This window comes from Nerophis ophidion, linkage group LG09, assembly GCF_033978795.1.
Source record: "Nerophis ophidion isolate RoL-2023_Sa linkage group LG09, RoL_Noph_v1.0, whole genome shotgun sequence".
Taxonomy (NCBI): Eukaryota; Metazoa; Chordata; class Actinopteri; order Syngnathiformes; family Syngnathidae; genus Nerophis; species Nerophis ophidion.
The window spans coordinates 49,039,033-49,054,983 of NC_084619.1; the positions used below are offsets into that span (position 1 = coordinate 49,039,033).

Here is a 15,951-nt window from a genome sequence, read left to right on the forward strand (position 1 = left end):
TATGAATATTGTCTGTCTATCTGTGTTGGCCCTGCGATGAGGTGGTGACTTGTCCAGGGTGTACCCCGCCTCCCGCATAATTATAGCTGAGATAGACCCCAAAAGGGAATAAGCGATAGGAAATGGATGGATGTAATGATTGTATTAATTAGCTTCAAGCACGTTATAAGTGTAATAAATAAGTAAAATATAATAATTAAGAAAGAAACACATTTGACTTTTATTGATTTATTGACTTTAATACATTTTATGACACTTTGAAGCAAAAGCAGAAGTGGACACAGCGTGACTCCGCCTCTGTGGCTCGATGCAGCTAATTAAGGTGCAACAAACCACAGCTGCAGTGTCATGGCGCCGTTGATGGCGAGCGTCTTGGCGAAGACAAGACGGAGAACGAGGACTGTGAGGGAGACCAGGTTGACCTTCTCATCTGCAAACGACACACACGTTCAAGTCACACCGAGCAGGCTCCGCCTCCTCCACGTTCAATACTGACCTGACGACCAATCGACCTGGCAGTGCCCCGGTCCAATGTCACCTGGAAGCAAACATGGTCACATGTTGATGGCAACTCCATGGCGTGGGCCCAACACCCCAAACCACACCCCTCGCCTACCTTTCTCGCACAAGTCGGCTTTCTCGGCCGAGACCAACGCCACCTGATTGTACAGCGACTCGCCCGATATCCGCACGGCATGCGAGCCCTCAAACACCTCTTTTTTCCCTGCCTTCTCCATGGCGTTGTGTCTGCTGAAGCCGGTGGCGAGGCAAGCCGTCACGTTGCCCTCCATTTTGTAGAAAGATGGCGCCAAGTCCTCCTCTGCACACACATGTGCACACACTTAGAATATTACCAAGGATGTTAACCAAGTGCACGTTTATTTCATACACTTTGACCATTTTACGAAAAAGACACAAAAATTAGCACAGAAAAAGAAAATAAGTGTTTCCAGTTCGGGTCTTCTTTTATGTTCAGCATGCAAGTAGAACTTGAGTACGCTTCAAAAAAAGTATTTTGCTGAGTCCACACAAATAATCATTGTGACTTCCACTAGAACCTCGTGAGAACCACTTTGACTTACTGTACATGTCTGTTCTCACCACCTTTTATGTTCACTTTGGTTCCAGGAGTTTAGTGACAATTTTTAATGGTTCACTCAATTTACCGTATTTTTCGGACTATAAGTCGCAGTTTTTTTCATAGTTGGGCCGGGGGTGCGACTTATACTCAGGAGCGACTTATGTGTGAAATTATTAACTCATTACCGTAAAATATCAAATAATATTATTTAGCTCATTTGCGTAAGACAGGGGTGTCAAACTCAAATACAGAGTGGGCCACAATTCTAAATTGAACAAAGCCGCGGGCCAAAGTTAAAAAACGTTACCTTTTAATAGGGACCCAAACAAGTTTTGCATTGAATATTGAACAAGCAAGGCTTATATAACTTTATAGTTTTGTTGGTAGCGGGGGTGTATGTTGTAGCGTCCCGTTAGTGCTGCAAGGGATTCTGGGTATTTGTTCTGTTGTGTTTATGTTGTGTTACGGTGCGGATGTTCTCCCGAAATGTGTTTGTCATTCTTGTTGGGTGTGGGTTCACAGTTTGGCGCACATTTGTAACAGTGTTAAAGTTGTTTATACCGCCACCCTCAGTGTGACTTGTATGGCTGTTGACCAAGTATGCCTTACATTCACTTGTGTGTGTGTGTGTAGAAGCCGCATATAAAAGGTGACTGGGCCGGCACGCTGTTTGTATGGAGGAAAAGCGGATGTGACGACAGGTTGTAGAGGACACTAAAAGCAGTACCTTTAAGGCACGCCCCCAATATTGTTGTGGAAATTCGGGAGAATGGTTGCCCCGGAAGATCTTCAGGAGGGGCACTGAAATTCGGGAGTCTCCTGGGAAAATCGGGAGGGTTGGCAAGTATGAGAATTAGCGTTGAATGCGGTGATACGGCGACACCACCACTGTATAATACCGGCGGGCCAGCTCTAATGTTAATTTAATATTGCCTCAAGGGCCAAATGAAATTACACTGCGGGCCAAATTTGGCCCGCGGGCCAGAGTTTGACACCCATGACGTAAGAGACTAGACGTACAAGATTTCATGAGATTTAGCAATTAGGAGTGACAGATTGTTTGGTAAACGTATAGCATGTTCTGCTGATATAGATATCAGTGGTTCTTAACCTCGTTGGAGGTACCGAACCCCACCAGTTTCATATGAGCATTCACCGAACCCTTCTTTTTGTAAAAAATAACATGTTTATTTTTTTCAAATTCAAGAAAAAACTTATGATTTTTTTAACAGTGCACAAAATGAACCGCGCGTGAACATCACCTTGTTCACAGAACAAAACCAACACAGTGCATGATTTCACAACAAATTACACACCTTACACACATTACCATGAATTAATTAACATGGACCCCGACTTAAACAAGTTGAAAAACCTATCCGGGTGTTACTATTTAGTGGTCAATTGTACGGAATATGTACTGTACTGTTTTAACTGTACTGTTTCATGTAGTGTATTCTCTTCCTTTGCAATCAGCTAGTAAAAGTTTCAATCAATCAATCAAAAAACCTGCAAATCAGATTGAAAATTAGAGGTAACATTGTTTGGGGGTATCCTTAATACGCCGACAGGGAGAAGTTTTTATTCACACGATAATTCCGATGTGTTTGTACTTCCGTGGCGGAGGCTACGCCGAACCCCTGAGGCCGACTCACCGAACCCCTAGGGTTCGATCGAACCCAGGTTAAGAGCCACTGTTCTACATGTTCTAGTTATTTGAATGACTCTTACCATAATATGTTACATACCAGGCACCTTCTCAGTTGGTTATTTATGCCTCATATAACGTACACTTATTCAGCCTGTTGTTCACTATTCTTTATTTATTTCAAATTGCCTTTCAAATGTCTATTATGGGTTTTATCAAATACATTTTCCCCAAAAACGCGACTTATATATGTTTATTTCCTTTTTTATTATGCATTTTGGGCAGGGGCGACTTATACTCCGAAAAATACGATAATATACAGATAGGCTCCAGCACCCACCGCGATGGATGGATGGATATTTTTAAGGGGCAGCATGGTGGTTAATTCTCGTGCCTCACAACAAGAAAGGCCTATGTTCGATTCCTGTGTGGGTTCTCTCCGGCTTCCTCCCACCTCCAAAGACATGCCCAGGTTGATTGGCAACACTACATCGGCCCTAGTGTGGGAATGCTGTCCGTCTATAAGGTGGCCACTTGTCCAGGGTGTACGCCGCCTTCCGCCCGAGCACGGTTGAAATAGGCTCCAGTTCCCCTGAGATCCCGAGTGGGACAAACGGTAGGAAATGTATATATCTTATATATATTTTTGACTTTGTTGTAAGTTTTTACAGACTGACGCAAGTTTGGGTTTTCTTTCAAATTCTGGCATGAAAGTCAAACTTACGGACTTCAACTCTCAGTCTGGTTCCACTTCCAAAACGGATTCTGTTGACTCCAGACACACAATGATTGTGACCCCAACCAAAACTTCATGAGAACATCCGAGTTCTTGCAAACTTAAATATCATCTGCATGACTTGTGATTCTGGTTCTACGCTCTTGCGTGTTTTCAATATTAAACTAAATAAATATTGTGTTTTATACTAAAAAGCAAAACTAATTTTATACTGGAATGCGTTTCAGTTGATTTTCTTGTATGAAAGTTGAACTTACGGGTCTCTACTGTCAGTTTGATTCCATTTCTAAAAAGTACATTCCAGCTCCCAGACACACACCGATTGTGACCTCAACAAAAACCCAAACATGTCTTTTCTCACCAGATTCTATTGTCAATTTGGTACATTTTGTCCTATTTAGTGAAGTCTTATTCTATTCACAATTATTATTATGTTATTTTATCCATTAATTTGAACGCACTTTTGGCCTCATGTTCTAGCATGAAAGTCAAACTTGCAAACTTCCACTTTTAGTTCCGCTTCCAAACAGTAATTTGTTAAATCCAGACACACAGATTGTGACCTCAATAAGAACCTCTTGAGAACCGTTCTGTCTTCACATACATAAATATCTGCATTACTTGTGATTCTGGTTCTACGCTCAGTACAGTTCTGCATGTCCAGTTTACGGAAGAAAAATGATTAACAATTGCCATGTTATATTCTTTGAAAAGAAACTCAGTAGCTTACACTTTGGGTTTTACTATACATTCTCACATGAAATGAAGACTTACGGGCCTCTACTATCAATCTGGTTCCACTTCCAAAAACAAAGTTGAATCCAGACACACACTGATTGTGATATGAACAAGAACCTCTTTGGAACTTACACGTCTGTAATGAACGTCTTTGGGGGCTGGTCTGGTTTTGTGTGTCCAGTTTAGAGCATTATTACAATATTGTGTCTAGTTTTATTAATCAAAATGCAAATTTTGACTTAAAGTTTTTTTTAAAAATGTTTTTTAATGAGTAACTCCAGTTTTGGGCTCACATTCTAGCATGAGAGTCAAACTTACGAACTTCTACTATCAGTCTGGTTCCACTTCCAAAATGCAGTTTGCTCACTCCAGACACACAATGATTGTGACCTCAACAAAAACCTCGTAAGAACATCCTAGTTCTCGCGCACTTAAATATCATCTGCCTGACTTGTGATTCTGGTTCTACGCTCTTGCATGTTCCGCATGTCCTTAATACTCAACTCATTAAATATGAAGTTTTATACTTTGAAGCAAAACTAATTTTCTTCTAGATTGCATTTCAGTTGATTTTCTTGTATGATAGTAGAACTTACGGGTCTCTACTGTCAGTTTGATTCCATTTCTAAAAAGTACTTTCCAGTTTACAGACACACACAGATCGTGACCTCAACAAAAACCCCAAAATGTCTTTTCTCACCTGATTCCATTGTCAGTTTGGTTCCTTTTGTCCTATTTAGTGAATTAGTATTCTATTTACAATTTTTATTGTGTTATTTCATCCCTTAATTGGACCCCAGTCTTGGGTTAATGGTCTAGCATGAAAGTCAAACTTACGGACTTCAACTGTCAGTCTGGTTCCACTTGCAAACAGTAATCTGTTGACTCCAGACACACAATGATTGTGACCTCAACAAAAACCTCATAAGAACATCCGAGTTCTCTCGCACTTAAATATCATCTGCATGACTTGTGATTCTGGTTTGTCGCTCTTGCATGTACCGCATGTCCTAAATATTAAACTCATTAAATATTATGTTTTATACTTTGAAACAAATCTAATTTGCTACTAAATTGCGTTATAGTTGATTTTCTTGGATGAAAATAAAACTTACGGATCTCTACTGTTAGTTCGATTCCATTTCTAAAAAGTACATCCCAGCTCCCAGACACACACCGATTGTGAACTCAACAAAAAAACGAAACATGTCTTTTCTCACCAGATTCCATTGTCAGTTAGGATTATTTTGTCCTATTTAATGAAGTCTTATTCTATTTACAGATATTATTGTGTTATTTAATCCCTTAATTTGAATCCACTTTTGGCCTCATGTTCTAGCATGAAAGTCAAACTCACAAACTTTACTTTTAGTTCCTCTTCCAAAATGTAAATGGGTAAATCCAGACACACGGATTGTGACTTCAATAAGAACCTCTTGAGAACCGTTCTGTCCTCACATACATAGATATATCTGCATTACTTGTGATTCTGGTTCTACGCTCAGTACAGTTCTGCATGTCCAGTTTACGGAAGAAAAATGATTAACAATTGCAATGTTTTATACTTAGAAAAGGAACTCAGTAGCTTACACTTTGGGTTTTACGATACATTCTCACGTGAAATTAAGACTTACGGGCCTCTACTGTCAGTCTGGTTCCACTTCCAAAAACAAAGTTGAGTCCAGACACACACTGATTGTGATATGAACTAGAACCTTTTTGGAACTTACACGTCTGTACTGACCGTTTTTGGGGGTTGGTCTGGTTTTGTGTGTCCGGTTTAGAGCATTATTACAATATTGTGTCTAGTTTTATCAATCAAAATGCAAATTTTGACTTAAAGGTTTTTTTTTTTTTTTAAATGTTTTTTAATGAGTAACTCCAGTTTTGGGCTCACATTCTAGCATGAGAGTCAAACTTACGAACTTCCACTATCAGTCTGGTTCCACTTCCAAAATGCAGTTTGCTCACTGCAGAATCACAATGATTGTGACCTCAACAAAAACCTCATAAGAACATCCCAGTTCTCGCGCACTTAAATATCATCTGAATGACTTGTGATTCTGGTTCCATGTTCTTGCACGTTCCGCGTGTCCTTAATATTCGACTCATTAAATATGAAATTTTATACTTTGAAGCAAAACTAATTTTCTTCTAGATTGCATTTCAGTTGATTTTCTTGTATGATAGTAGAACTTACGGGTCTCTACTGTCAGTTTGATTCCATTTCTAAAAAGTACTTTCCAGTTTCCAGACACACACTGATTGTGACCTCAACAAAAACTCAAACATATCTTTTCTCACCAGATTCCATTGTCAGTTTGGTTCCTTTTGTCCTTTTTAATGAAGTAGTATTCTATTTACAATTATTAATGTGTTATTCTATCCCGTAATTTAACCCCAGTTGTGGGCTCATGGTCTGGCATGAAAGTCAAACTTACGGACTTCAACTGTCAGTCTGGTTCCACTTGCAAAACGTAATCTGTTGACTTCAGACACACAATGATTGTGACCTCAACAAAAACCTCGTAAGAACATCCGAGTTGTCGCGCACTTAAATATCATCTGAATGACTTGTGATTCTGGTTCTACGCTCTTGCATGTTCTGTATGTCCTAAATATTAAACTCATTACATATTATGCTTTATACTTTGAAGCAAAACTAATTTGCTACTAAATTGCGTGTAAGTTGATTTTCTTGGATAAAAATAAAACTTACGGGTCTCTACTGTCAGTTTGATTCCATTTCTAAAAAGTACATTGAAGCTCCCAGACACACACTGATTGTGACCTCAACAAAAACCGGAACATGTCTTTTCTCACCAGATTCCATTGTCAGTTAAGTTTTTTTTGTCCTATTTAGTGAAGTATTATTCTATTTACAATTATTAGTGTGTTATTTTATCCCTTAATTTATCCCCAGTTTTGGGCTCATGGTCTAGCATGAAAGTCAAACTTACGGACTTCAACTGTCAGTCTGGTTCCACTTGCAAAACGTAATCTGTTGCCTCCAGACACACAATGATTGTGACCTCAACAAAAACCTCATAAGAACATCCGAGTTCTCATGCACTTAGATATCATCCGTTCCGCATGTCCTTAATATTCAACTCATTAAATATTAAGTTTTATACTTTGAAGCAAAACTAATTTTCTTCTAGATTGCATTTCAGTTGATTTTCTTGTATGATAGTAGAACTTACGGGTCTCTACTGTCAGTTTGATTCCATTTCTAAAAAGTACTTTCAAGTTTCCAGACACACACTGATTGTGACCTCAACAAAAACCCCAAAATGTCTTTTCTCACCAGATTCCATTGTCAGTTTGGTTCCTTTTGTCCTATTTAGTGAATTAGTATTCTATTTACAAATTTTTATTGTGTTATTTCATCCCTTAATATGACCCCAGTCTTGGGCTAATGGTCTAGCATGAAAGTCAAACTTACGGACTTCAACTGTCAGTCTGGTTCCACTTGCAAAACGTAATATGTTAACTCCAGACACACAATGATTGTGACCTCAACAAAAACTTCATAAGAACATCCGAGTTCTCATGCACTTAAATGACTTGTGACTCTGGTTCTACACTCCTGCATGTACCGCATGTCCTAAGTATTCAACTCATTAAATATTATGTTTTATACTTTGAAACAAATCTAATTTGCTACTAGATTGCGTCTTAGTTGATTTTCTTGGATGAAAATAAAACTTACGGGTCTCTACCGTCAGTTTGATTCCATTTCTAAAAAGTACATCCCAGCTCCCAGACACACACCGATTGTGACCTCAACAAAAAAACAAAACATGTCTTTTCTCACCAGATTCCATTGTCAGTTAGGATTATTTTGTCCTATTTAGTGAAGTATTATTCTATTTACAAATATTATTGTGTTATTTAAACCCTTAATTTGAATCCACTTTTGGCCTCCTGTTCTAGCATAAAAGTCAAACTTACAAACTTCCACTTTTAGTTCCGCTTCCAAACAGCAATTTCTTAAATCCAGACACACGGATTGTGACTTCAATAAGAACCTCTTGAGAACCGCTCTGTCCTCACATACATAAATATATATGCATTACTTGTGATTCGGGTTCTGCGCTCAGTACAGTTCTGCATGTCCAGTTTACGGAAGAAAAATGATTAACAATTGCCATGTTTTATACTTAGAAAAGGAACTCATTAGCTTACACTTTGGGTTTTACTATACATTCTCACATGAAATTAAGACTTACGGGCCTCTACTATCAATCTGGTTCCACTTCCAAAAACAAAGTTGAATCCAGACACACACTGATTGTGATATGAACAGGAACCTCTTTGGAACTTACACGTCTGTACTGACCGTTTTTGGGGGCTGTTCTGGTTTTGTGTGTCCGGTTTAGAGCACTATTACAATATTGTATCTAGTTGTATTAATCAAAATGCAAATTTTGACTTAAAGGTTTTTTTAAAAATGTTTTTCAATGAGTGACCCGAGTTTCGGGCTCACATTCTAGCATGAGAGTCAAACTTACGAACTTCCACTGCCAGTCTGGTTCCACTTCCAAAATGCAGTTTGCTCACTCCAGACACACAATGATTGTGACCTCAACAAAAACCTCATAAGAACATCCGAGTTCTCGCGCACTTAAATATCATCTGCCTGACTTGTGATTCTGGTTCTACGCTCTTGCATGTTCCGCATGTTCTTAATATTCAACTCATTAAATATTAAGTTTTATACTTTGAAGCAAAACTAATTTTCTTCGAGACTGCATTTCAGTTGATTTTCTTGTATGATAGTAGAACTTACGGGTCTCTACTGTCAGTTTGATTCCATTTCTAAAAAGTACTTTCAAGTTTCCAGACACACACTGATTTTGACCTCAACAAAAACCCAAAAATGTCTTTTCTCACAAGATTCCATTTTCAGTTTGGTTCCTTTTGTCCTATTTTGTGAATTAGTATTCTACTTACAATTAGTATTGTGTTATTTTATGCCTTAATTTAACCCCAGTTTTGGGCTCATGATCTTGCATGAAACTCAAACTTACGGACTTCAACTGTCAGTCTGGTTCCACTTCCAAAAAGTATTCTCTTGAGTCCAGACACACAATGATTGTGACCTCAACAAAAACCTCATGAGAACATCTGAGTTCTCATGCACTTAAATATCATCTGCATGACTTGTAATTCTGGTTCTACACTCTTGCATGTTCTGCATGTCCTAAGTATTCAAATCATTAAATATTAAGTTTTTTACTTAAAAGCAAAACTAATTTGCCTCTAGATTGCATTTCAGTTGATTTTCTTGTATGAAAGTAGAACTCACGGGTCTCTACTGTCAGTTTGATTCCATTTCTAAAAAGTAGACTCAAGCTCCCAGACCTCGACAAAAACCCAAACATATCTTTTCTCACCAGATTCCATTGTCAGATAGTTTTTTTTTTGGTCCTTTTTAGTGAAGTATTATTCTATTTACAAATATTATTGTGTTATTTTATTCCTCAATTCAGTACGGTTCTGCTTCTCCGGTTTAAAGACAAAAATGATTAAAAATTGCCATGTTTAAAAAAACAAACAAAAAAAAAACCTCAAACATGTCTTTTCTCACCAGATTCCATTGTCAGTTTGGTTCCTTTTGTCCTATTTAATGAAGTGGTATTATATTTACAATTATTAATGTGTTATTTTATTCATTGATTTAACCCCAGTTGTGGGCTCATGGTCTGGCATGAAAGTCAAACTTACGGACTTCAACTGTCAGTCTGGTTCCACTTCCAAAACGTAATATGTTTAGTCCAGACACACAATGATTATGACCTCAACAAAAACCTCATAAGAACATCCGAGTTCTCCCGCACTTAAATATCATCTGCATGACTTGTGATCCCGGTTCGACGCTTTTGCCCGTTCCGCATGTCCTAAATATCAAACTCATTAAATATTATGTTTTATACTTTGAAGCAAAACTAATTTGCTACTAGATTGCGTTTAAGTTAATTTTCTTGGATGAAAATAAAACTTACGGGTCTCTACTGTCATTTTGATTCCATTTCTAAAAAGTACATTGAAGCTCCCAGACACACACCGATTGTGACCTCAACAAAAACCCAAACATGTCTTTTCTCACAAGATTCCATTGTCAGTTAGTTTTTTTTTTGGTCCTATTTAGTGAAGTGTTTTTCTATTTACAATTATTTTTGTGTTATTTTATCCCTTAATTCAGTACGTTTCTGCCTCTCCAGTTTAAAGACAAAAATAATAAAAAATTGCCAGGTTTTATAATTTCAAAAGAAAGTCATTACCTTACACTTTGGGTTTTACTATACATTCTTACATGAAATCAAGACTTACGGGCCTCTACTGTCAGTCCGGTTCCACTTCCAAAAACTAATTTGAATCCAGACACACACTGATTGTGATATGAACAAGAACCTCTTTGGAACTTGCACGTCTGTACTGACCGTCTTTGGGGGCTAGTCTGTTTTTTTTGTGTCCAGTTTAGAACAGTATTATAATATTTTGTCATTGAACATTTGACTCAAAGGTTTTAAAAAAAAAAAAAAAAATTTAATGAGTGAACCCAGTTTTGGGCTCACATTCTAGCATGAGTGTCAAACTTACGAACTTCCACTATCAGTCTGGTTCCACTTCCAAAATGCAATTTGCTCGCTACAGACACACAATGATTGTGACCTCAACAAAAACCTTGTGAAGACCTTTCCGCGCTCACCCATCAATACCATCTGCATATTCCAGTTATTTGATGAACTCATTACCAATTGTCAAGTTTTTCGCTTTGGAACAAAACACAATTTCCTTTTCTTTCTCACATGAAAGTAGAACTTTGCAGTTTGGTTCCACTTCCAAAACATAATCTGTTGACTGTAGACACAGACTGATTGTGACCTTAACAAGAACCTATTGAGAACTGTCCTCACACATCACTACCACTGGTTCTGTATGTGAAAAGTTGATTAGTCTTAGTATGTAAAGTTGCTGGATCGAAATCAGTCGAAATAAATTAGACGGAAAGATGGAAGGAAAAGAGTGGAGTACAGCTTTTAAGTAATATCAATCAATCAATCAATGTTTACTTATATAGCCCTAAATCACTAGTGTCTCAAAGGGCTGCACAAACCACTACGACATCCTCGGTAGGCCCACATAAGGGCAAGGAAAACTCACACCCAGTGGGACGTCGGTGACGATAATGACCCAGTGGGACGTCGGTGACAATGATGACTATGAGAACATGATACTGTGATACAGTAAATTAATAAATAGCAGAACTTACGGCTTTCATCCATCAAGCTGGTTCCACCGCCAAAGATGATCTTGTAGCCTAGAGCAGCATTCAGACATCATTCACTGACAAAAAACACTTCCAGCCACATACACGTATGTGACAATTGTTTTTTTTTATGACACTCCGACTCACTATTGAGATAAAAAAAAAAAACATACAGTATCACCTGTTTGAAACTCTTTCATCTGACAGTCATGTTGGCTCTGCTTCAAGCTCCGCCACATCAGCGCCACTGAATTTTCAAGTTGTCTCCTTTGAGGTTTTTGCTCTTCCTGCTTCAGAGGGCGTGGTCTACATTCGGCAAATTGGACAGTTGTTGTTGAAGAACGCATATTCCTCTAGCATTGGCCAACTGGACGTTTAGCATGGGTGAGGTGAATTAATCAACTCGTATCATGTTCTACATCATGTTCATATTCATCTTGGAGAAAGCAAACCTTCAAGTTTAAGTAAACAGCTGTGTTTTAGTTTGAGCACATAGAAGAGCTTTAACTTGCACTAACAGATGTAGCGACGAACTGTACTTAGTGACAATGGTTTTCTGAAGTGTTCCTGAACCCATGTGGTGTTATCCTTTACAGATTGCTGTCGGTTTTTGATACAGTACCGTCTGAGGGATCGAAGGTCACGGTCATTCAATGTTGGTTTCCGGCCATGCCACTTACGTGGAGTGATTTCTCCAGATTCTCTGAACCTTTTGATGATATTATGGACCGCAAATGTTGAAATCCCCAAATTTCTTGCAATTGTACTTTGAGAAACGTTGTTCTTAAACTGTTTGACAATTTGCTCACGCAGTTGTGGACAAAGGGGTGTACCTCCCCTCATCCTTTCTTGTGAAAGACTGAGCATTTTTTGGGAAGCTGTTTTTATACCCAATTATGGCACCCACCTGTTCCCAATTAGCCTGCACACCTGTGGGATGTTACAAATAAGTGTTTGATGAGCATTCCTCAACTTTATCAGCAATTATTGCTCCCTTTCCCAACTTCTTTGTCACGTGTTGCTGGCATCAAATTCTAAAGTTAATAATTATTTGCAAAAAAAAAATGTTTATCAATCTGAACATCAAATATGTTGTCTTTGTAGCATATTCCACTGAATATGGGTTGAAAATGATTTGCAAATCATTGTATTCCGTTTATATTTATATCTAACACAATTTCCCAACTCATATGGAAATGGGGTTTGCAAGATAAGGCACCTTATTTCGAATTTCGCAGGTGGATTGGATCACTTTTCGTAGGAAAGAGGCCATAATTGCGACTTCAGAATGCACAAGTGATAACCGTATGCTTGAGAGGATATGGTGTGTGTGTGTTTGTAAAACAGGGTGTGTGTGATGTGTCAGTAATTCATAGAAGTGCTTGTAGTTACCGCATGTTGCATTTTGCATGTTGCGCATTGCAAGCTTAACTGTAGGGGATCTCGGAGTAGCAGTGGGCGCCAGAGGTGAAGTGTGCAGGCATACCGGTGTGTGGACACACCCTGGCATCCGCCAACCACTGCCCCACCTATGTATCAAATAGCCGTCATCCCCCCTTACCCTCACCCACTGCCTTGTGGATCCTTTGGGAGAAGGAAAGGCTATGGGAGTAAACCCAGACCGAAAATCAGGAGTGGAGCCCCTGAGGCGGCTGGGTGTCATTGCTGACCCCCTGTTGGCAGCTCCTGCAGCCAAGCCGATGCCAGATGTATTGCCTTGCTTTCCTCTGGGCCACATTGTCATGGCCGAGAGGGGGATCTTCATGAATGGGCAACCCAGGATCTCCATATTTTCTGGCCAGGTCACTGCAGCCTCCCCCCTAAAGGGAGGAAACAACACGGAAGCGGGCAATCTTAAGATCCACCCGATTGGCGCCAGCTACGACGGTGTAAGGAAGAACTCCCCCAGGCGCAACCCATCGTAACTACTGACGGACGGATGCCTATAAAAAAATCATTGAGAGGAGACTACCTGTCTATCTCAACGTCAACATTTAAGTTAAGACTTAAAGCAGTTTTGTTTTATGGTCAGGATGATGCTGACCCAGTGCACACACACAGACAGGAGGTTGGAACATTACAGTGGTGTGCCGTCAGGGCCAGCAAGGCCTGCTCTGCTGGCCTAACATAACCAGATATCTTAATCCTAATTAAAGATAAAATTATTTTTTTATTTACTTGCCCTCAATATCTAAAAGTATTCATATTCTCTTCATGTCATATTATGCTTCTTCCAGCGCTGTTGTTTTATAGTTTATAGCAGGGGTGTCAAACTCAAATACAGAGTGGGCCAAAATTTAAAACTGAATGAAGCCGCGGGCCGAGGTTGAACAAATTAATCCTTTAATAGGGACCCAAACAAGTTTTGCATTGAATATTGACCAAGCAAGGCTTATATAACTTAATAGTGACATGCAAAATCGAGTTTTAAATAATAATAATTAAAAAAATGTAATGGCATATCAAATAAAATAAAAATACTAATTCAATGCCTCTTTTCGGCGGCGGGTTTGAGTTGGGGCGGGGTTTGGTGGTAGCGGGGGTGTATATTGTTGCGTCCCTGAAGAGTTATTGATGCAAGGGGTTCTGGGTATTTGTTCGGTTGTGTTTATGTTGTGTTACGGTGCGATGTTCTCCCGAAACGTGTTTGTCATTCTTGTTTGCTGTGGGTTCACAGTGTGGCGTATATTTGTAACAGTGTTAAAGTTGTTTATACGGCCACCCTCAGTGTGACCTGTATGGCTGTTGACCAAGTATGCTTTGCATACACTTGTGTGTGTGTATGCGCCGCATATATTATGTGAGTGGGCCGGTACGCTGTTTGTATGGAGGAAAAGCGGGCGTGGCGACATGTAGAGAACGCCAAAGGCAGTGCTTTTACGGCCCACCCCCAACATTATTGTCCGGGTGGAAATCGGGAGAGGCACTGAACTTCAGGAGTCTCCTGGGAAAATTGGGAGGGTTGACAAGTATGAGTATTAGTGGTGAATGCGGTGTTACAGCGGCGGGCCAGCTCTAATGTTAATTTGATATGGCCTCAAGGGCCAAATGAAATTACACGGCGGGCCAAATTTGGCGGTGGATTTTAAATTGCATGTTTTTACATTTTAGAATTTGATTGTATATTTATATGCACATTTTTACTTTTTAGAATTTCATTGTCTTTTTAATTGTTTGTTTTTACTCCATGTGAGCTTTGCTGGCATTTTAAGACATTGCCCCTTTTAGCTGGTTGCCCCTAACAACCACAGTGCCCAATCCAACCGCACGGGAAATTGGACACACCTGTGGAGCATTAGGACTGCATATTTAAAAGGAGCGACAAGAGGAGGGTCGACAGAGGGAATAGACAGGCTAGAGAAGGAGAGGGGTCGGCAGGATTCGGCAAGATTCGGCAGGATTCGGCAGGTTTTGGCCTGGACGGGGAAGAATCGGCAGGCTTTGCCAAGAGCGACCGGTTGAACGCACGCAGGCTGGGAAGGAACCCCCCGGAAGACACAGCAGACCCCGCAGGCTACCGGAGCGAACCCCTAGAAACACACAACAGGCAGGGGCAGAGGAAACTCTGCCTCCCAAGTAAGTCCCATGTGTTGTGGATCTGTGGGGACACACAACTGCCTTTGGCTGTGGGCTTGCGGGCTTGTGCGTCCTACGCTGGGGGGCGATTTTGACCCAGGGACTTGCGGCGACCCCCGGAGGCGACCGGGAGGCGGAGCGGGACGGGTACGACCATGTAAGTCCCACGAGTGACCGGAGACTGGCGAGGAGAGTGGGCGTACCCAATAGTTTGACGCGGAACTACAGCAAAGGCCTTGCGTGTAAGTGTGACGTCAGCCCGGATAGCGTCTCCGTGGTTTTAGTTCATTTTATCCCCGTGGACTGACTCCCTTTTTAATTTTGTGTGCAGGAGGACGCTGTGGAAGTGGGCGGAGCCAAGATACGGACCCACACGCCTGTCGTGACTGTACCCTCGCCCATCACATTTGCTACCATTTGGTATTTTAGTGTCGATAACGTGACCGGTTTTTAATTGTATTTTAATAAATTGTGAACCAGTATAATCATCTTTCCTTTTTTTGGGATAGCTGCTCTCGCTACATTGGGTTCTTGATATTTATTGGTTTTAAGCAACATTTTTAATAGATTTTAATATTTTACGCGTTGTTGTCAGTAAGGCCTTCTAGATGGCCTAAGGCAGATATATATATTGTGATGTTATGAGCTAGGTAACATAACAACTCCATTACCCAGCATGCCATAGTAGTAAAGAGCATGCGCAGTAGCTCCGTTTAGGTTGTTTAATGTAGACGTGTGTGTGTGTGTGTGTGTGTGTGTGTGTGTGTGCATATATGTGTATCCTTGATTTATTTTTTCATAACCCTTTACTGTATTTATGTATGTGGGTGTGTGTATGTATGCATATATATAACACGCAAGGACATTAACACATCCGACACGTACGTACGATTAAC

The 15,951-nt window shown here is 40.0% G+C and overlaps 1 protein-coding gene across 3 annotated transcripts in view; it reads right to left on the reverse strand.

Moving 5' to 3' along the window:
- Positions 1–212: 212 nt before the first annotated feature.
- The window catches only part of LOC133559390 (T cell receptor alpha chain MC.7.G5-like), a 28,913-nt gene continuing 13,174 nt past the window's right edge, over positions 213–15,951 (reverse strand). The window contains exons 1-5 of one of the 3 annotated variants that reach the window (XM_061911123.1): positions 11,661–11,854; positions 11,483–11,530; positions 617–820; positions 497–538; positions 213–430 (exon numbers count right to left, since the gene is read on the reverse strand). In XM_061911123.1, the coding sequence (XP_061767107.1) occupies positions 318–430; positions 497–538; positions 617–820; positions 11,483–11,530; positions 11,661–11,826 (573 nt within the window). In that variant the 5' untranslated portion in view covers positions 11,827–11,854 and the 3' untranslated portion in view covers positions 213–317. Of the gene's footprint in view, positions 431–496; positions 539–616; positions 821–7,163; positions 7,220–10,809; positions 10,866–11,482; positions 11,531–11,660; positions 11,855–15,951 lie in introns of those variants that run through there. The other 2 variants (XM_061911122.1, XM_061911121.1) reach the window with 2 other exon arrangements.